Raw genomic sequence first — 22431 nt, 5'->3', positions numbered from 1 at the left:
CTGAAAGAAAGAACAAAAGTTTCAGTGACGCCAAGAAGAGGAAAGTTGAAGGGAAGCAAATAGCTGCCCTGAAGAATCAGTCCGTTGAGGAGGAGGAGGAGGAGGAGGAGGGTACCAACCTCCATATAGCTCATGTTCTATCCTCCCCCTCCCCTGTGGACATTTTTCCTCCTCTAAAGAAAGAGCAATCAGGTGCAATCAGGTGCAATCCCCCTGTCTTCCAGCGAGCGCCACCAGGAGGCTGAGGGCGGTGTGTTTGGGCTCGCCGTCGTCAGTTCTCCACGTTGGCCCTCAGCGTGCGAGGCCTGAGTCTCTGGTGCAGCCGGGGCTCCTGGCTGGAGGCCCTCCTCGGGGGGTCCGGGGAGCCCGGCTGGGGGTTGGCGAGGCCCGGCGTCTGAGCCTTGGCGGCTCGCGGCGGCGTCGCCCGGCTGCAGCTCACGGAGCGCCGCTCCTCCACGCCGCTCGGGGCCTCGAGCCGCGCCTCGCACAGCTCCAGCAGGGACGCCACCTGCTGCCTCAGCGGCAGGGATTTGAACCGGCGACCGGCCAGATGGAAGAAGGCTTCCACGAAGGCCTGCAGACCCATACCTGCAGAGGGGGGGGGGGGTTCAATATTCTCCTCCGTCCAGCTGAACCGCTCCTAACAGGAGAGCGCCACGCTACGGACGGGTCAACACCAGGTGACGACGAGGAAACGAGAGCATTTTTAATCATTTTATTCGTCCTAAATTTCAAAACTTTCAGCTCTCGCCTGAATATGAAAAGGTCGCCGAGACTGAAGGTCAAAGACTGGAATAAGAAACCGAGGAAGAGCTTCAGGAAACCAGGCCGAGGCTCAAAAGGTCTCCTCCACATCTCCTCCGTTACCGCCGCCCGAGAGGAGGAAGACGAATGAGCGGACGACTAACGAGCGACGCCGTCGTCCATCACCGGCCGAGCTCTAACATCTGGAACATCACACGCTGTCTTTGATCTTATTGCGCAACATGTTCTAAACACGCGTCGGTAGTTTTTAATGAATTCCCTCGTGTGTCCCTTATAACGTTGTTGCGTAACGAAGAGCATAACGACATCAGAGCCTCCAGAGCAGGAATGAGATCGTTCCACCACACACACACACACACATCTCAGAGCCGCGAGGAGACCCGGCTGCCCGTCCTCCGCATGCAGTGAGTGTGAGTGTGTGTGTGTGTGTGTTACCTGCTTCTCTAGAATCGGCCGTTGCTCCTGCCCAGCGGCGGGTGATGTCGATGTAGAGGATGTCCACGGAGGCCATGGAGAAGTTGCTGTTGCTCAGCTTGCAGGTCCTGAAGGCAACACGTCAACATGTTAGAGATCACGTCAACAACAACAAGTTATACACCATGTGACAGCTCCCCAAGTAAAGCCCACACATCAGAGAACACGGCACGTTAGAATGTTTAGACTATTTTAAGTAGTTTTTAATCACACCGATGTGGGTTTAAGTGTGCGTTTACATTTTGATTATATAAAGATCGTTATATACAGTCTATAAAGGATATTTCTGTACTGTTATATACTGTATATAACGATCTTTATCTTGGAGTTGCACTTGTTCTTCATGAATTGGTTTTCTTTGGCCCTTCTGAGAACCTAATGAAGGTTCTGCAGTACCTGATGAAGGGCCTGCAGTATCTGATGAAGGGCCTGCAGTACCTGATGAAGGGCCTGCAGTACCTGATGAAGGTCCTGCAGTACCTGATGAAGGTTCTGCAGTACCTGATGAAGGTCCTGCAGTACCTGATGAAGGTCCTGCAGTACCTGATGAAGGTCCTGCAGTACCTGATGAAGGTTCTGCAGTACCTGATGAAGGTCCTGCAGTACCTGATGAAGGTCCTGCAGTACCTGATGAAGGTTCTGCAGTACCTGATGAAGGTCCTGCAGTACCTGATGAAGGTCCTGCAGTACCTGATGAAGGTTCTGCAGTACCTGATGAAGGTCCTGCAGTACCTGATGAAGGTCCTGCAGTACCTGATGAAGGTTCTGCAGTACCTGATGAAGGTCCTGCAGTACCTAATGAAGGTTCTGCAGTACCTGATGAAGGTTCTGCAGTACCTGATGAAGGTTCTGAAGGCCGTGGGGCCCAGCCGCATGTTGCCCTTGACGCCCAGGAAGCGGAGGAAGAGCGCTGCGATGCGCTCCACCAGCCTCAGGTGGTTGAACTGCTTGGTGTACTTGGGGTAGACCTGCTTCAGGCACAGCGAGGGCAGAGCGCCGTCCTCCGGGCTCCTCTCTCGGGGCTCCGCCTCCATGGGGATCTCCTGTCCCGCCTTCACCTGGGAGCTACAGAACAACAGAGTTCAGGATGTGGTGCCATCTAGAGGTGAGATCGTAGACTGCAACCCACTGAAACGTCTCCAGAGCCAGCGCTTGGTTGGATATGACATTCTTTACCCCCCAAAAGATCCACCTCACCCTCACACACACACACACACACACACCTTCAGTGGAACAAAGCCCAGAAAGGAAATGGACTTTTAAATGGCGCAGCACTGTGACTCATAAAGAGCTCCAGTGGCTCTGCAGCAGGACGTTATCTAATGGAGGTCTGGTGACGGAGGCGGTGGAGGTGAACTGCAGACGTCACGTTTGATGCTGAAGAGGCAGAAATATAAAACACTTCTGTCGGGGACTTAAATTGGCCCGAAGAAATCCATCGGCTATAAATCCGGGCCGTCGCTCTCCTGCGGCACAAAAGAGGGAGGTCGAGTTTGGTTTCAAAATATTCAAAGCCAAAGGGACACCGAGCCCCCAGAGAGGAGGGGGGGAGAGAGAGAGAGATAGAAAGGGGGGGGGGAGAGGGAAGGAGAAAGTGAGAGATAGAAAGTGGGGGAGAGAGGGAGGGAGAGAGAGAAAGGTAGAAAGGGGGGGAAGAGAGAGAGAGAGAGGGGTAGAAATGGGGGTGGGAGAGAGAGCGGTAGAAAGGGGGGAGAGAGAGGGAGGCGAGAGAGAAAGGTAGAAAGGGGGGGAGGGGGAGAGAGAGAGAGAGCTAAAAGGTGAAGAATGCAGGTTATTAGACACACACACCGAGGCCTGGTGTCGACATGAGGAAGAGGAGGGGGCCTCATGTACCCGTCTTCCTCCCGGTGTCGACGTCTCCGGAGGTTTCACACGCAGAGGAAAAGTCTTTCAAAGGTTCAGGATGTGTCAACCAAAAGAAATTAAAAAGAGTCAGCACTTATCTCCATTTCAGAAATCTGACTCATCGCGCGAGCTTTTCATCCCGAAACCCACAGAACAAAGGCTCCGCCCACAGGGAGCGACACACGCCGCGAACACGTTTTCCATATCAACTCAAAAAGAAGTTGACGCGCCAACGTTGTGTTCAATGTTGTGAGTCAAAGCCCCTTCATCCTCCTCGGGGTGCATGGTCTTCTTCATGCAGAGGATGCTTTATAAATTATTTCCCTCGCACCCTTATTTGAAGAAGGCGCTGGCCTCTTTGGCCCCGCCCACTCGTCCACCTCATGAGTCAGAGGACACGCCCACATTTATTTATTTGTATACGTTCTCACGTGGATCTTTGAGTACTAAGTGGAAGTATTTAACTCGACCATTTATGAGTTTACTGCAGTGGAAGATATTGTATGTACTATAATATGTTTGTATTGTCTGATATGACAACATTTTAGGAAGATAAACACATAAGTCAAACTGAAAGTAAGCTCCTTCGGAAACAAAATGATTATTTTAATTACATTACAGCAAATAGTTCAAACTAGCTACACCAGCATAATCTGAATTAATCGAATAATTCCACAAATAATAGTATATCAGATTTCTGAAAAAGGAGTAACTTTGGATCCTCAAATTAAATGTGCTGATGTTTGTATTTTACCACGTTTTATTTTATTTTACCTGTAACGAGTGTTTTTTTACGCTGCGTGTTATCGGTCATCTTCACACACACACGAGTGTCTTCGTTTCAATCGGATCACATTCAACATGACGGAGTGTGGAACGTTGTGTGTTCTCCCCCACACACACACACACACGCGGGCGGACAATGCGACACGAGGTGGAACTGAATGATTAATGAGAGCACATTACGCGGCTACAGTGATGATTACATTTTTCGGAGCATATCCAATCTAATGGCTAATTCAATCAATATTAGCGCTCGCTCGTTAAGACATCATTAGCATATCCAACCCCAGAAAACTGAAAAGCTGACAGCACACTTCCAGACAACCTGAGGAGAAGCTGCACTGAAGTTTGATTATATCGGTCTATAGATTATGGACCGGGATGCTTCGGCCAATGTGTGTGTGTGTGTGTGTGTGTGTGTGTGTGTGTGTGTTTACATTGAAGGTTTCTTGCGGCCGGGGTCCATGAGGCGCAGAGTGTCCCTGATCACGCCCACTTTGACCTCTTCGTCGACCGGACTGGGAACATATTCAAAAACTCCTGGTGCCATCTGAGACAAACACAGATAAATAAATGTATATATATATATATTACAGCAGTGCACAATAATAATAATAACATTAATAATAATGCAATCCCTCGTACCTCTTGCTCATGTTCTATCCTCATACTGGGGTTGGAGTTGACCTCTAGTAACACCGGCTTCAGGTTCTTCATCAGCAAGATGTCAAAACCTAAAATCTAAGACAGAAACACATCATCACGTACTTTGTTTTCATACTTTAGAATAAAGAAGACGAACTGTAACAAGCCAGTATCTATATATGTTCATGTCACAAATGTATATGAACTATAATCTGATTTAGTCGTTTTCTCTCGACATTCATTTATTTATAAACAGGGTTTATTTGACATTATTATTATTTGATTTCCAGGAATTTAAACCAAATTTCCATGACCAAATATTTTGAGATATCTCGGGTGTAGACATGACAAAAAGTGAGAAGATGTCGTATTTAAACTAATAAAGAGAATTCCAAAGCATACAGTATACAGGACTGTCTCAGAAAATTAGAATATTGTGATAAAGTTCTTTATTTTCTGTAATGCAATTAAAAAAACAAAATCATTACAAATCAACTAAAATATTGCAAGCCTTTTATTCTTTTAATATTGCTGATTATGGCTTACAGCTTAAGAAAACTCAAATATCCTATCTCTAAATATTAGAATATCATGAAAAAGTATACTAGTAGGGTATTAAACAAATCACTTGAATCGTCTAATTAACTCGAAACACCTGGAAACACATTTTCAAATGTTTGATTTTGTTTTGCTGTTATAAATCTTTTTTTTTACTTGGTCTGAGGAAATATTCAAATTTTATGAGATAGGATTTTAGAGTTTTCTTAAGCTGTAAGCCATAATCAGCAATATTAAAAGAATAAAAGGCTTGCAATATTTCAGTTGATTTGTAATGAATCCAGAATGCATGACATTTTTGTTTTTTTAATTGCATTACAGAAAATAAAGAACTTTATCACAATATTCTAATTTTCTGAGACAGTCCTGTATATCCCGTGTAAATGAACATATGAATATAACACACTTACATGACTTTTCCAAAACTTTTAGGATTTAATTTTTTTCCAATGACTTTTCCAGGCCTGTAAATAATAACCATTTTATAATTCCATGACATTTCCAGGTTTTCCATGACCGTACGAACCCTGTATATAAATATGTATTCATAAAAAGCTGCACGCTGTTCTTTTGAAAAGAAAAATGGGGTTGAGCGTGCAGAAGGAGGAGCTTGATATTAGAAAAAAAATAACTGCGTTTGAAAACAAAAAAAGAACGAGAAATATGAACGTCGCCGGCCTCCCACCTGGAAGCACGTGGGTCCCGGTTTCCCGGGCGGGATGTCGGCCTGATGGTGGACTCTGAGCTCGGGCACCACGGCGATGGCGGTCTTGATGACGAGCGCGATGATGTCGGACCACACCTTCTTGATGTCCACGCCTTTGGCCGCCAGCCGGTACAGCACGCTGGACAGCGTGCGCTTGCTGCCGGTGCTCTGGCTGTCCGAGTGGACGAAGTTGCCGCTGTGCACGTTGAGGGAGTAGTTGGTCAGGTGCATGAAGACGTGGCTCAGGTTCTTCTGGCTCGGCTCCTGTGGGAGACAAGAGAGAGGCCTTAGTAACCAGGGCTCATGACCATGTTGACCAATGGATGTACAGGACTATTCAATGACTATTCAATGACTATTCATAATAATAATGATGATGCATTCCAAGTACTCAGACGCTTTACATCCAAATGAAAACATCCTAGAAGCTATACAATAAAATAACTAAAATTACAATAACAACAATAGATAAACGCAAATAAGAACGTAGAGCACACAATCACACGTTAAAAGATGTTCTGAACAGGTGGGTTTTGATTTGGGATTTGAAGAACGAAAGGTCGGTGCAGTCTCGGATGAGTTTGGGGAGAGAGTTTTCCAGGACTTCTTTTCAATGACTTTTCCAGGACTTTAAACCAAATTTCCAAGAGCAAACATTTTGTGAAATCTCGGCGTTTACATGCGTATGACAAATAAATGAGACAATAGTTTGATTAAAAGAATAAATATGTAGACTACCGTTCAAAAGTTTGGGGTCATCCAGACAATTTCGTGTCTTCCATGAAAACTCACTTTTATTTATCAAATGAATTGAAAATTGAATAGAAAATATAGTCAAGACATTGACAAGGTTAGAAATAATGATTAATATTTGAAGTATTAATTTTGTTCTTCAAACTTCAAGCTCAAAGGAAGGCCAGTTGTATAGCTTATATCACCAGCATAACTGTTTTCAGCTGTGCTAACATAATTGCACAAGGGTTTTCTAATCAGACATTAGTCTTCTAAGGCGATTAGCAAACACAATGTACCATTAGAACACTGGAGTGATAGTTGATGGAAATGGGCCTCTATACACCTATGGAGATATTTCATTAGAAACCAGACGTTTCCACCTAGAATAGTCATTTACCACATTAACAATGTATAGTGTGTATTTTTGATTAATGTTATCTTTATTGAAAAAACTGTGCTTTTCTTTGAAAAATAAAGACATTTCTAAGTGACCCCAAAATTTTGAACGGTAGTGTATTTAAATATTTATTCTGTAATCAAACTGCGTAAATGAACATGTGAATATAACAAATGTCCATGACTTTTCAAAAACTTTTGGGATTTAAATTCCAGGCCTGTAAATAATAACCATTTTAAACTGTCACGGCATTTCCAGGTTTTCTAACCCCGAGTACAGGTACGCGTTTCACGGCAATGGAAGCAAATAAAACACAGTACTAAGTGTTAATAGCATCGTCGTGGTTACCTGGTAGGGCTCCGTGCAAAATCGTGAGGCCCTCCTTGGCGATGTATATCTCCAGCGGCTCCAGGGACTTCAACAGCACGTAGAGGCGGATATCGAACTTCAGCTTGTCGATGAGCAGCGGCTTCTGGATGTACTCCTGGACCAAGGCCTGCTTGGCCTGCGGACCCACCATGGGCTTCAGGTCGCCGGGGTCACGGATGAGGTAGATGCCGTCGCCCTGAGAGCCGCCGTCCGGCTTGACGATGAAGGTGGGGTTCAATGTGGCGTCGTTCTCCTTCACCATGCGGATCTGCAGCGGTGAGACGGGGACGGTGAGACAGGACGAGTGTCACACCGAGATCACGGAGGCATCGGTGACCCTCGAATCCCACAGGGGGCACACACTGGGACGAGCTTAAAGAACCGGGATCCCTGGAGTCTGATTGATGGGGCTAAAATGAGGTGAAAGCAACTTTATTATTGAAAATATTCAAAGCCACTCCCCCAAACGACACAAGGGCGGCGGGCGTTTCATTCATTGATTTGCTGTCGGGGCGCGAAAAGAGAATTTACACTAAAATGCTCCTAAAATAAAAGTGCCAACCGCAGCATTAACGATTCATCATAAATCCTTAGAAATGTCGTCATAACACTGAACTTCTTCTTTTAAAAGATGTTATAGAATTCAGTCGATGTTTGAAATAGTTCATCTTGTTTTTGTAACAGTTCACAGCCGAGTGGCCAGAGAGAAGAACATGAAAAGACGATCTGATGCAGACACTAAAAAAAAAGTGTTGCTCCCCTAATCCCAGAGTTGAACCTTTGAGGAGTCCCTGATTGCGCAATACGGCGAAATAGATAGACATCTGATCCTTCAGTTAGAGTTCCTTTGATGTCATACATGATGTGTGTTGACTATCTCATGCTTTTCCTCTTTAGTGAGACAGAACCGGAGATGTCTTTCAGCTTCCTCTGCTGTAAACGAGATTTAAATATTGAGAGTAATGTTCTGGCGCCTCCTGTTGGACAGAATATATTGTTGCTTTACACTATTTACTCAAATATAAATTCACCGTCTGTTCACCATCTGCCCTTTCAATACATTGAATTTAATTATCCAAATAATAAATGAAAAAAGGCACATGCCAGTGACAAATTGAATTATTCGTCTACATGTCAAAATGTAAAAAAACAAATATAATTAAACATATTTTAAACAGTTCAAGATTCAAGATTCAAGATTCAAGATGTTTTATTTGTCACATACACACACAGGGTGTGCAGTGAAATGAAAGTGGCAATGCTCAGCAGGAATGTGCAAGGGCAACAAGTACACACTATTTACAAATAAAAAACAACACAATATTTACAGTAAGTGTGTGTGTGTGTGTGTGTGTGTGTGCCTAAGAGGGGCAGTTGTGTGGGTCTATGTGGGGGTCCTGGTGAGGTCGGAGTTCACAATCCTGATGGCCTGAGGAAAGAAACTCCGTCTCAGTCTCTCTGTTCTTGCAGCGTGACTACGGAGGCGCCTGCCTGACCGCAGCAGCTGAAACAGTCTGTTGTTGGGGTGGTGAGGATCCTTCATGATCCTGCCGGCTCTGGTTCTGCACCTCCTGGTGTACAAGTCCTGCAGGGTGAGGAGTGTAGTTCCAATAGTGCGCTCAGCCGAACGCACTACTCTCTGCAGAGCCTTCCTGTCCTGAGCGGAGCAGTTGCCAAACCAGGCTGTGATGCTTCCTGTCAGGACGCTCTCTACAGCTCCAGAGTAGAAGGACTGAAGGATCCTCTGGGAAACTTTAAATTTCCTCAGCTGCCTGAGGTGGTAGAGGCGCTGCCTTGCCTTTCTCACCAGAGTGTCTGTGTTTGTTGACCATGTCAGATCCTCGGTGATGTGGACTCCCAGGTATTTATACCGCTCACCCTCTCCACAGTAGTCCCGTTAATCCCCAGTGGTGAGTACGTCCTCTGTTGTTGTACCTTCCTAAAGTCCACAATCAGCTCCTTAGTTTTGGTGACATTCATGATGAGGCTGTTGTCCTGGCACCAGAGTGACAGATCAGCAACTTCCTCCAGGTAGGCCTTCTCGTCGTTGTCGGAGATCAGGCCCACCACCACTGTGTCATCCGCAAACTTGATGATGGTGTTGAGCTGAACCTGGCCACACAGTCATGTGTGTACAGAGAGTACAGTAGGGGCTGAGGACGCAACCCTGGGGATCCTGTGTTCAGGGTGAGGGATTTGAGGTGTGTCTGCCCACCCTGACCACCTGTGGCCTGGCGGTCAGGAAGTCCAGGATCCAAGCACACAGGGGGTGTTCAGTCCCAGCTCAATCAGCTTGCCGCCAGTCTGAGGGGACTATGGTGTTGAAAGATGTACTATAATGAATGAACAGTAGTCTCACATAGCTCCCTCTGGCTGTCCAGATGAGAGAGTGTGGTGTGCAGTACCTGGGAGACAGCATCATCCGTGGATCTGTTTGGGCGATAAGCAAACTGCAGCGGGTCCATGGAGGAAGGGAGGAAGGCGCAGATGTAGTCCTTTATCAGCCTCTCAAAGCATTTCATGACCACCGAGGTGAGGGCCACCGGTCGGTAGTCATTCATACATGCTGGAGAAGCATTCTTGGGCACAGGGACAATAGTGGATCTCTTGAAGCAGGCGGGGACCACGGACTCAGCCAGGGAGAGGTTGAATATTGTGGTGAACACTGGAGCTAGCTGGTTAGCACAGGTCTTCAGTACTCGCCCAGATATGCCATCTGGACCTGCAGCTTTCCTGGTGTTCACCCTCAACAGAGCCCTCCTCACACTGTGCTCGGTCACAGAGAGTGTGTGTTCATCCCCAGCGGTAGAACTCAGTTCATTCCTCGTCGAATCAACTTTCCTCCCAAATTGATTAAGATAGCATTCATCCAGATGTGTGTGTTATCGTTCACTCACTTGCTTTGGGGGGAGAGAATGCAGGAGGAAGCAAGATGGAAAACAGACACACTGGTGTACTTTTCGGAGCGGTCTTTAATTTAAAAAAAGCTTAATCTGGGACTTCCCGTCGCCATCTTTATCTCCAATAGACACAATAAAAAGACATTATCTGCCACGTGTCCCAAATACACGAGCAGCGGAGGCGACGCCACTTAAAATGGTGTGTAAAAAGGAAAAGGCCGGTGCTGCCTCCCATTTAGGAGTATATATATATAAATATATACATATACACACAGTATATATATATTGCAGGTGCAGGTGGCACGGCCTACTGGGGCACTTACATGCTCATGTTATAAGTGCCACCTGGACTCACGCTGATGTGTCTTTTTAAGCTTAATGTAACTTTCTTAGTATTGTGTTGTTGTTTTTATTGTTTTATCCATTGCATGATTTATGTGTTTTTTTTTGCCAGCAACTTTTCCCCCCGCTGCCGTCCAGGACCAAGTGTCCGACCTCAATTAATCGTGTTACTGAGAAAGTTAAACCGTTTCTCTTCGTGTGCTTTTAACCAACAACCGTTTTTTTCCCGACACACACACACACACCCACACACACACACTTCCAGAACTGCTTGGTTTACCCTCAGACGGCATCTAGTTGCTCTGCAGTGCGCGGTCACACAGAAGTTCCTCCAGAGAAGATCTCCACGCGTCATAGCGACCGTACCTGGGCGGAGAACTGCTGGCACTCCTCCGGCAGGATCCAGGAGCGCGGGTAGAAGTCGTACTCCTCCGGGAACAGCTCCTGCATCGTCCTCACGGCCCGACTCATGTTGATCTTCCGCAGCATTTCAATCATACCTGCAGGTGCACAACGCACCGCTTCAGGCACAGCGAACGGGAGAAAGATATCAATAGCAACGCACACATTAGATTGTGTAATGGGAATTTTATATATTCTTCCTTCGTATTCTCTTTTGACACTATGTGAATAAATCGATCACTGTGGGGACAAATTATAACAGAGGACAGTATGATGACTGATTGATCGGTGTTGATAGGATCTTTCCATCGAGTATCCTCAATCTGGGACCTGATCAATTGGTTGCTCATCAGTGATCTGATCATGTGATGATTCATCAAAGGACCTGAAGACCAATGTCTCCTTCTGGATCCTCCTCTTTCTCGTTTCCCTTGAATACATGTTGTTTCATTGACTCTTCACTTCACCCTTGGCAGACTCCTGAGGGACTCTGTAACGGGGACTCTTCTTGCAAGAATAAATGAGTTCATAGACGAGTTCAGGTTCTTCGATATTCGTCATTTCAGTTTAAAAAGACTCAATCTTGGGTGGGGACAAGATTTGCCATCACAATTGTTATGTGGGAGCAAGTAATCTGCAGAAGTACGAGAAGGAAAGAGACACGCCGACCTTGTGAGGAGATATTCCTCAATATGACAAAAGTAGACGGACTGATAGTTGACAGAGACTCCAGTGATGAGCATTTCTGACGAATGCGATAATCTCTCGTCCCTAAAGTATCGATTGTTGCCACGGCATGAAGAGGTAGGCGCCAGAGCCACGAGGATCAGGCAGGGTTTAACTTAATCCCTCCCGCTGCGGTTACAGAATACACAATCGCGCCGCCAGATGAAATGAAGCCGTCTGTCCGACCGCAGTTCGACGAGCAGCGGGGCGCCGTGCGCGTCGACGGGAGGGCGGCGGAAGCGGCGAGATACCTGGGAACTTGTTCACCTGCCCTGAGACGACGCGGTCGCTGTCATGGAAGGAAACGCCGTGCCAGTAGATGTCGCAGGGCGCCCGTCTTCCCAGAGGAAACTGGGGAAAGGGAGAGAGAGAGAGAGAGAAGAGGGAAAGAAGGGAAATGAATGATTTTAAACCAAAACATACACTTATTTTACACACACACAGACTGTTTGCATCTGTAAACTAGAACGGGCACTCGGTAGAGCGCATACCTTCGCACATCACAAGATTGGGCATTGAATTATGAACATTTTGACATGAGTTGCATGCCAATTGGATAAGAAGATTTTGACCTTTTCATGACCTTGACCTTGATCTTTGACCCGATCGATCCCAAAATCTCATCAAATGGTCCCCGGAGAATAACCAATGATCCCACCAAATTTCATGCGATTCGGTTTAATACTTTTTGAGTTATGCAAATAACACACACACACACACATACAAATAAATAAATACACGGCGATCAAAACATAAGCGTACGCATTTTCAATGCGAAGGTAATGAGAGCCGGCGCATTGTGTTCACATGACTCAGGACACGAGCGGGGGCTCTGTCCTCGGGGGCATAAGAGGGAGAGTCTTGCCTAAAGATGGTAATAGTGCCGGCTCTGTCACTATCTTGGCCACTATTTGGTGTGTGAGGACACTCGGCATCCTTAGAACTCGCTGAAACAGATCCGAATCATTGATTTGAAAAGACGCTCTCCCTGATTTCTGGGATGAGTTTAGTTGTGCAGTCCATCTTTAAATGTATGAATGTACATCAAGTTGCATTGGGAGGTCATTAATAACTTCGACGCTCAAATACTCTATGTATATACTGGTTATAATATCCTAAATACGGTGGCCTCCAGGTGGCAGGCCTTTTAAAAAGTCAGCTTAGTCCGTGAACTCCTCATCGAAATGTTAAACCCAATGATCGAATGCAGTTGTTGGTCCTATGTTTCTGAAGCCGTCACCAGACCCTCGGGCTTGCCTCTCTCTGCCTCCAGGAGGACTAAAAGTCGATTGGATTAGAGGCGCTTAAGGCTAATCATTTCCCACCGAGTGAGAGAACGCCATACGTTTAAAGTCGGCTGCAGATGTCGAGGCGTGGTCATTCAAAACACCGCATCTGTCTTCACAACATTCCCATAATGGAGTCCAGTATTCTATATAAAACCCACATCCGTGGTTTGAGTTACAACTTGGATTTCTCCCAATCAATGTTCATTTCAAAAAAAGGGGCGACCGGAGATTCGACCGCTTCAAAAGACGCCGACAGGTACTTTCAAGATGAACGGCTCAGCGGGGTAATGTCGAGGCCTTCTGTCTCCCGATGCCGATACCAGGCCTGGGAGGGGTTGAGTGTCGCCGGTGGTAAGTGGAGGCTTTACCTCACCTGCTTTACTTCTCGTGCATAATGGAGAGCGTGTGAAGAACGGCCGACGACAGGTATGACCCCGCGTCACCTTCAGAGGGACCAGATGGCGCTTGTGGCTCGGAGAAAGAAGAACTGGATGAATTAGCCCTCTCATAAATGTTTCAATGTGGTTGAGTTTCATTTAGAGCTACTTCCATGCACATGTAATGGTTTACATCAGAGGCATTGGAAGGCGAGCGTGTCGTCCATCGATAAAGAAAAGTCTTCATACTCTAATTTAGAGCAGCAAACAAAGATTATGTACTGATTATTTTCTTAATTGATCACGACATTTACAATTCATTAGCTACTGATTAGCTGGACTTTTAGCCCGCCTCAAAAACTAACTTATGTATACAGGACTGTCTCAGAAAATTAGAATATTGTGATAAAGTTCTTTTCTGGATTCATCAACTGATTATAACAGCTGAGTGTTTGTCAAACCCTTGCAGGTGTTTGTTAATTAGACAATTCAAGTGATTTGTTTAATACCCTACTTTTCATGATATTCTAATATTTAGAGGTAGGCTATTTGTGTTTTCTCAGAATAAAAGGCTTGCAATATTTCAGTTGATTTGTAATGAATCCAGAATACATGACATTTTTGTTTTTTTAATTGCATTACAGAAAATAAAGAACTTCATCACAATATTCTAATTTTCTGAGACAGTCCTGTATATTATGACGGATACTTGAATACGTTTTAAAAGCTGGAACACAGTGCATAAGCTTCTGCGGCTTAAAGTATTTAAAACCCATTTCCTTGCACTTTAGATTGTACTTTAAGTTCAAGTGAGCCACACTTTCTTGGAAACATACCCCTCCTGCACAGACCCAACATTCAGTATGAAAAGCTTTGTATCTGACATTTTGAGTTTCACAATAAAGCCATTACATAATCTAATATAAGGCCCCAGACAGACAGTTATACTATAGTCGTGTCTAGTACAGAATGTGTACGGGCTGTTGAATGCCAGTAAAGGTTGTCTCACGTAGAGATCAATATCCTCAGAAGCCATAAGAGATGTGCATCGTTGGCCTTTTCTTCTGGTAGCTTCCGACCACACACAGATGCGTGGGAGCTCTCCAGCTCATCACACCCTCGTGACAGAAGACTAATGCGGCTGATGTGCGAGATCCTCTGGAGCAAGCCGAGCACATCAGCAGAAACAATCCCAAATGTTGGGAATCCACTCCCTTACCGAACCCTCTTCAAGTGTTTTCTGACACATCCGCTAGGCCAATTCTCCGTAGTGGATGTACTTGTGTATATATTATGACGGGTAAATTAATACGTTTTAAAAGCTGGAACACTGGGCATAGTAACACGAGTCTTTCCTTCCTGCTGCTGTCGGGCTGCGCAACACACTGCAGTAGATCGCTGGAGATCCTGGCAAACTCAGCACTTTACTTTATTGTCCCCCTGTTTATTTAGTATTAGTATTTAGTTTTGTAGAATTGTGTTTTGTGTTTTTTAATATTTATTTTCATTGATTTTTGAAATGTCCCCACTGCGGGACAAATAAAGGAATATCATATATCATAAGCTTCTGCAGTTTATAATCCATCTTTCGTGCAGACATACCGACCCCTGCACAGACTCAACGTTCAGTCCCAACAACTGAAAAGCTGTGGATTTGCCATTTTTCCAGAGGAATAAAACATTGGTTAAATAACATTTTCAGCTGGAGAAAAGCAGGAAAAAAAGAGAGAAATACACTGATGCTGCCCACCTCTTTCCACTTGAGCTGCTTGATGCTCAACTTGAGCGCCTCCAGTGAAGTTTTGGCTTTGGAGATGTCCACCGTCACCGGTCTCCTCTTCCTCGCGACCTTAAATCCGTCCTCGCGGCGTGTTTCCTGATTGTTTTGGGATGGATGGGTGTTTACATAATTCCCATTAGTCTCCAACTTGCCCCGCAGTATTGTCCCAGTTCCTTTGATATGAAGGGCCCGCTCGTGCCCGAGTCTATTCAAGTGTTTCCCAACAGAAACCACAGAGCCAGAGTGTTTGGCATCCTGCCCCAGCTTACTTCGACTTGTGACCCGGTGCCTGCAGAGGATGGACGCATCTCTGCCGGCTCTGGTGACGCCGGCCGGGTCGGGCGAGACGGAAGCCGGGGGAGAACCAGCTGGCACCTGCTCCTCGGCACCCACGCCCTTCTTCCCCGCATCCTCCTCCTCCTCGCCCAGTGACTTCATGTCCTCGACTTGAATCTTGACTTTCACATAACGGTTCATTATTCACTCATTGCGCGAAACGCCGCCACGAGCGACGCCGCTGGGCGGCCGGGGGGCGACAGTTGTCTCCCGCTGAGTGCGATAATCCGACCCGGGAGGGCTGACGTTATTCTGAGATAACGCGGAACGCATAGCTAGCTCAAACGGCTAATTAGTTAAATGGGGCAAGAAGTGTGTTCCTGTTGGTATGGCGCGAGCGAGCAGAGCGTGAACATATATATGCGCGCGCAGCCATAACCGTTAGCTTAGTGAACGCTTAAGAAGTAACGGTCACAAAATTCAATGACAGCCATTAAAAAAAGGCTAGCGGAGCTCGCTGACTTAACCTCGAGTCACCACGGGAGATAACAAGCTAACTAACTAGCTAAACCAGACGTTGGCCAACACATAGAGCTCCGAGCCGTTGGCGAAGCTACCCTTTAACCTGTAACTCATGACAGACTTTACCTTCCGCGGTTGGTTATCTACCAGCGGTGTAATGATGGCCACTGCTCTCGCTCTCTCTCTCTCGCTCTCTCTCTCAGCAGCAGAAGGCACAAGGCAGAGCAGCCCGTTGCCCAGCTGATGCTGCGTTCAGGGCTCCTCGTAAACATTAGCTTTTTGGGTAAGCGCATTGACTCCATTACTGATCGTCACGCTTATCGTACCTTAACTATAACTAGAAACGTGACTCTAGTGGTGTTTTCGCTCTATGTAACTGTTTGTAAATGTAAATAAAGTGTTTGGTTTTTCGTACGACAGTGTATTTTCTTTCTTTCTTTCTTTCTTTTCAAGCCGCGTGCGTTAATTGTTTGAAAAGCAAAAACTGACGCAGCAGTGTCGGAAACTAAAATCACCAAATAAATACCACACGGAGCACGATTACATCGATGTGTGTGTGTGTATTGATGTGTTTATTTTTATACGGGTTGATTGTTAGCGTACTCGTATGAAGCCGTACTATTTACCTTTTCAAGTGGAATCTGCTTTTGGTGACAGTTTTTTGGTTTCCGACAGCACGTGAAGGCAATGAGGTGGGATGCCATGTTTTAGGGGCGTATCCCTCTTTTAGAGCAAACAATGGTTCAATATCCTCAACCAAAATATACCAATAATCACAGCTAAGATCATTCATGGCAATCTAAATAATACACTTGTTTATTATTTAATTCAATTACAGCTTTACATATATTTAAGGTTGATTAGCGTGAACGGAAGACTTAGTGTACGCTGGATAACCTTACATTTAAATTGAATATCCCTGACATGTTTCTCCTCTCACACGTGCGCGCGCAGACGGACAGGAAGCACCGGGCGAGATTTATGTCGGCGGTATAAAAACATCGCACAGCTGAGATCCCGCATATTTCCCTTTAAGGGAGCGCAGTGATGAGTCGCTGGGAAACAACGGCGGAAACCCACCGGCTATTTATTATGTGTCACGTTTTTTTTTGTCCATGTTTAATCTGATGAGATGGTAGAAGAATATATATTTTGTTTATTGTCGAATTTGCCTTGCCTTGACCCCCGAGGAGGAGGTCCTTAATTCTGGGATGGCCCAGATGGAGCTGGCATGTGAAAACCCTCCATTTGAAGGACGCGTTTCTTTTTTTGTCTTTTCTCCCACTAATGATTGATGTTGAAAAAATAGGATTACAAAGAACAACGGGTGAGTTTTTATTTTTGTACCGTGGATGACAAGAGGAAAGTAAATCTGATGGCGACGAGCCGCGCGTCGTAGCTCCGCCGTGACGATGTGATCACACCGGGGTCCCTGCCGCTGCTTTCCCGTCCGAGTAGCTCACAATGCCGCGCGCCCTGCGGAGGCTGGTCCACCCGGTGCTCTTCTGCCCTCTGTTCAAAGGGCTGCAGGTATGTGTGTGCGCGTGCACGATGCCCCCCTGTCTGCTTTTTGGTTGCGTTCGGTGCTATTAACGATAATTTACCTCCATGCATATGTCAAAGTATACCAGGGCAATCGTACCTGCTGCATCAGAACATGTCGTGAGAAATTAATCAGAGGCTGACAATTATCTTCGTTTTAATCCTTTTAAAATAAAAATTCAGTTGCCAGCATCCGTTGACCCTGGAGGGATGTAGGGGAGGGGGGGGGGCAGCATACTGGGCCATATTGGGCCAATCCAGCTGACTGCTCCGTGTTGTTAGGCCTCAGGCTACATCCACTGTGCTTAAAAGGTGAATTTAAATTGTGTAAAATCGAGAACAATGACCCCAGAGGGTCAAGGCCAGTGTGAAGGTCTACTTGTTCTTTAGTTTGTCTGTGCATACCCTATTCTTCAACTTTTACAGAGAAATATTTACTTTTCACTCCATTTATATATTTATTTTAGATAGGTTTTTTTTTTTTTTACATTTGTAAAATAAAAACATTAGAAGTTGTCTATTGTTTTGTTTGTGCTCGATCAGATGTCTGCGGGTGGTTCTGCAGCTCAACAGAACATTTCTCCTCCAATCCTCTCAGGGTTTCACATATAGAGGTAGAATATTTCTCAAAAAGCCACGATTCAAAAGAAAAGTCCAAACAATGCATGACATCATTGTGTCTCGAAGGTCACGACCCCTCATGTATGTTTTAATGGGTAACGCATGCCATGCAAAGTGATGACAAGTAGCTCCTCCACGACCACTGCAGCAGTGAAACGGGAAATGTTAATGCATCAGTATATAAAACAATAAAAGAACATCATGCAATATTACGGTACATTGGTCGATTTTTACATGTTGTACTTTAATGTGAGACTTTTAAAAGTATAGTGCTTGGACTTGCAGAGTATTGTGTATGATTTTTTGCTACTTTAACTCGAAGAACGCTGACTGCTTATCAGATATCTGGGTGTTATCCTGAGGTCATGTGACCAGCTGGTCTCCCCCCCCTCCCCCCACAGAGCCGCCTCCCGGCCATCAAGGTGAAGTACCTGCTGCTGGCTTGGCTGGGCGTCCTGGTGGCCAGCTGGGTGGTCTACATGCAGTACGCCTCGTACTCTGAGCTCTGCCGCGGGCACGTCTGCCACATGGTCATCGTGAGTATGACAGACATTTGTTTACACGCCTCGTCGACGTCAGGGTGATGAGGGGGGGGAATCATTTTGAATATCGTGGTCAGATTTCTAAATATAGGATTTGCGTTACTCGAGCATTAGGGGAGAAGAGGCCCCTCGGAGGCAGCAGGCGGAGATGTGTGTGGGGGGGGGGTAAATATATGGAAACACACATGCAGATAGATAGCGAGGCCGTATGTTTCAGGGGTGGGAAAATGAGCTGTTTTGATATGACATAGTTGACTCATGGGATGGATTTGAAACCAGTTCCCAACTCGTGCAAGTAAGTACTCGTCTTTTGAGCCCGCAGCCGAGCGGCTCTCCTGCCGCGCCTACATGTTTTTCGGAGCGTTCGGCTGCTGGGAACCGAACACGCGGGGAAGACATTCGATGAGACACCCGAGGCCTCTGGTGAAAAAGATCAATGATGGAAACTCAACGTGAACAAATAATAATCTGTTCTTTATTATCTTTATTAAGCGCTGGCTAACTGGCGAGGATAGGGGGAGGAGAGAGAGCGAGTAGGGGTGGAGAACCTAAAACGGACGTACGACGTGTCTATTTTAATAGACTGACCCAAGAGATGACCTCATAGTTGTTGTTTTTAAATAATTTCAATCACTCGCTGAACTGAACCGAACCGTTTCCTGTGTTTATTGTAACGCACTTCCTGTTTGCAGTGCGACCACTACAGGCGGGGCGTCGTGTCGGGCTCGTCCTGCAAGGCGCTGTGTGATCAGAGAACTCTGACTCTGCAGCACTGCAGGTCCACCTCGGCCACGCACCAGGTAACACACACACACACACACACACTTTATTCATCCTATAAACATTCAATGCAGCATCTTCCCTGCGATAAAAATAAAAAATAAACATTGACAGGATTGATGATCTTATTATAATTATGGGACATTTCTCAAATAAATTTAGCAGCTCATTAATTAATTAATTTAGTCTGAGACGGATCTATTTTCTTCTGCCAATTATTTACCCCCTAGAGAAAAACAAGACTTAAGTGTTATTCACAAAAGTAATAGAAAATAGGATATAACATTTTGGGGATGGAGGCAGAAATGTTTGGACTACATTTCGACATGATTGATGTCGGTTTTACTGCTTTTATTTTCTTTCCAATAGTAAAGGGAAGTTGAAGGTAAATCGCTTTTCAGCAGCCTGCATCAGAAACAAAATTAAACACTGAATTTATTTGTATCACACCCATAAAAGCCTCCAGACATAACGATCTCTGGTGTATTTGACCTGCAGGTGTATGGCGCTCTGTGGAAGGAGAGAGTCGTGGTGATCAAGTGTGGGATTGAGGACCCGGGGAAGCCGGACGGGGCTCCGGACTCGCTGCTGCGGCAGGAGACGAGTTTATACGACAAACCCACCCGAGGAACCTCCATGGACGAGTTCAGAGAGATGCTGCACAGTTACCTCAAGGTTCCTCTTTAGTTCAGCAGTTACACCATATATATATATATGTGAATATATATATATATTTATAAAAATATATATATATTATTGTATAATTAAAAAAAGATATATATATAAAATCATATACGTCACCACCTCCTTTTTGCATGTATTTATATTAGGTTATATAAGGTTAATATATAATATACGTCACGAGGAGAAATATTGTTGATGGTCTGTTTTTATATATATTTATTTTTTTAAATATATATATTAATTTGATATATTTATAAAAATATATATATATTATTGTATAATTAAAAATGATATATATATAAAATCATATACGTCACCACCTCCTTTTTGCATGTATTTATATAAGGTTAATATATAATATACGTCACGGGGAGAAATATTGTTGATGGTCTGTTTTTATATTTATTTTTTTAAATATATATTATATATATATATTAATTTGATATATTTATAAAAATATATATATATTATTTTATAATTAAAAAAAGAGATATATTTATTCATATACGTCACCACCTCCTCTTTGCAGGCTAACCTCGGGGAGCAGCCGTCTCTGGCCACCTTGGTGGACCGGGTCGTCGCCCTCGCCGACGTCAACCAGGACGGCAAAGTGTCTCTGGCTGAGGCCAAGTCCGTGTGGGCGCTGCTCCAGATCAACGAGTTCCTCCTGATGGTGGCGCTGCAGGACAAGGAGCACACGCCCAAGCTGCTGGGCTTCTGCGGAGACCTGTACGTGACGGAGCACGTGGGCCACAGCTCCCTCTACAGGCTGGAGGTGCCCCGCTACCTGCAGCCTCTGGTCCCGGAGGCCCTGACCTCCAGCCTGAACCACTGGCTGGCCCCGGCGTGGCCCCGCAGGGCCCGCATCACCATCGGCCTGCTGGAGTTCGTGGAGGAGGTCTTCCACGGCTCCTACGGCAGCTTCCTCATGTGCGACGCCAGCCACCGCCACGTGGGCTACAACGCCAAGTACGACTGCAAGATGGCCGACCTGCGCAGCGTGGCGTCCGAGGCGGCGGTGCGCGGCTTCATGAAGGGTCGCCGGTGCGACACCAACGCCGACTGCACCTTCGGCCGCGACTGCACGGCCACCTGCGACCGGCTGGTGAAGCAGTGCAACACGGAGGTGGTGCGGCCCAACCTGGCCAAGGTGTGCGCCCTGCTGCAGGACTTCCTGCTCTTCGGGGCGCCGGCCGACCTTCGCGGCGACCTGGAGAAGCAGCTGAGCACGTGCGTGACGCTCAGCGGCCTGGCGAGCCAGATGGAGGTGCACCACTCGCTGGTGCTCAACAACCTGAAGTCGCTGCTGTGGAAGGAGATCTCCAACACGCAGTACTCTTAGCCAATCACGGGGCGGGGTTTAGTATTAATGTATTTTTTCTTTCTGCATCGACTGTGAAGAACAGGAAACTGTGAAATACTGATTATATGTGAAGGAGACTTTTTTGTTGTCTTTTTTGGTTTTCTAATGCATTATTTTGAGAAGCACATGTATGTTTCGTTGTTATACTCTCAGGGCTCTGCCTGAGAGCTCCTTTGTAAGATGATCCGAGTAGATTTAGTTTCATTAAACCCTCATTGGTCTTTCCCCGTAGAGGCAGAATGTCTCAAATGTGACTTCTTTTTGTACAGCTGTGGATATCGGTAGAGCTTTCTTTGTTTCCCGTGTGTGTGAAATTACTCTAACGGATCGAATAATGCATATATACAGTCGCACGCCGTGGTATTGATATCTGATACCGGTCATGTGTTTCATTTGTAACTGAGGGTCAGACGTTGAACTTGAATGAACCTTTTGAATCCATAAATAAACAGATGGTTTTCGAACTATTTGAGTTCCAGCTGTTCATTCATCTGAACTGGGTCAGACATGAGTAATAGCAGTAAAGTGTATATATAATAACACCATTTAAAACTGCAGGCAGAAGAGATGCAGGACACAGGGCATCTTCCCCCAGGGATTGACAGCCTGATGACATCACAAAAAGCCAACATGGCCTTTTTTGGACATGCGAACCTCGTCAAAAGGCCTCTTGGTCGTTCATGTGAAAAATTGTCTCCAAAAATGAGTTAACGACGCTCTGGACATTAAGGAGCGAGGCCAGTGGGACGGATCTGGGATCTCCGGAGACAGACGTTAAGACTTGCTGGAAGAGTTGGGAAGTAATATTTTTTTAAATATATATACATGTTATATTTAATTATTTGTATTTATAGATATATTTATATTTACTATATATAAATATTTATACATAAAAATATATATTTAAAAACATGAAATATGACATGTATATTATGAATATAAAAATTACATATTTTAGAAACCTAAATATTTTTGTAGTCTGCATAT

At 45.4% G+C, this 22431-nt stretch overlaps 2 protein-coding genes across 2 annotated transcripts; one reads left to right on the top strand and one right to left on the bottom strand.

Annotated features, from left to right (window-relative positions):
• Positions 1 to 215: 215 nt before the first annotated feature.
• On the bottom strand, positions 216 to 16072 carry ttll11 (tubulin tyrosine ligase-like family, member 11). Its single transcript, XM_056432603.1, is given in 11 exon segments — positions 216 to 588; positions 1201 to 1307; positions 2077 to 2304; positions 4326 to 4438; positions 4534 to 4629; positions 5777 to 6061; positions 7278 to 7302; positions 7304 to 7566; positions 10907 to 11040; positions 11920 to 12019; positions 15085 to 16072. Coding segments are annotated over 11 exon segments (2175 nt in total). The 5' UTR covers positions 15592 to 16072; the 3' UTR covers positions 216 to 271.
• Positions 16073 to 16888: 816 nt separating this feature from the next.
• Positions 16889 to 21911, top strand: dipk1b (divergent protein kinase domain 1B). Its single transcript, XM_056432493.1, has 5 exons — positions 16889 to 17442; positions 18477 to 18611; positions 19310 to 19417; positions 19896 to 20072; positions 20611 to 21911. The coding sequence occupies exons 1-5, from the start codon at positions 17377 to 17379 to the stop codon at positions 21421 to 21423; spliced, it is 1299 nt and encodes a 432-aa protein (XP_056288468.1). The 5' UTR covers positions 16889 to 17376; the 3' UTR covers positions 21424 to 21911.
• Positions 21912 to 22431: the final 520 nt, after the last annotated feature.

Source organism: Pseudoliparis swirei, chromosome 15 (genome assembly GCF_029220125.1).
Source record: "Pseudoliparis swirei isolate HS2019 ecotype Mariana Trench chromosome 15, NWPU_hadal_v1, whole genome shotgun sequence".
In the NCBI taxonomy this organism is placed as follows: domain Eukaryota; kingdom Metazoa; phylum Chordata; class Actinopteri; order Perciformes; family Liparidae; genus Pseudoliparis; species Pseudoliparis swirei.
Note: the sequence above shows the minus strand (reverse complement) of the source record. Positions and strands in the feature narration are given on the sequence as shown.

Excerpts from the sequence above, each read along its gene's own strand:
- dipk1b (XM_056432493.1), top strand. The coding sequence starts at position 17,377 with ATGCCGCGCGCCCTGCGGAGGCTGGTCCACCCGGTGCTCTTCTGCCCT. Across the intron at positions 17,443-18,476 it reads CTCTGTTCAAAGGGCTGCAG|AGCCGCCTCCCGGCCATCAA; the intron begins GTATGTGTGTGC and ends CTCCCCCCACAG. Across the intron at positions 18,612-19,309 it reads ACGTCTGCCACATGGTCATC|TGCGACCACTACAGGCGGGG; the intron begins GTGAGTATGACA and ends TCCTGTTTGCAG.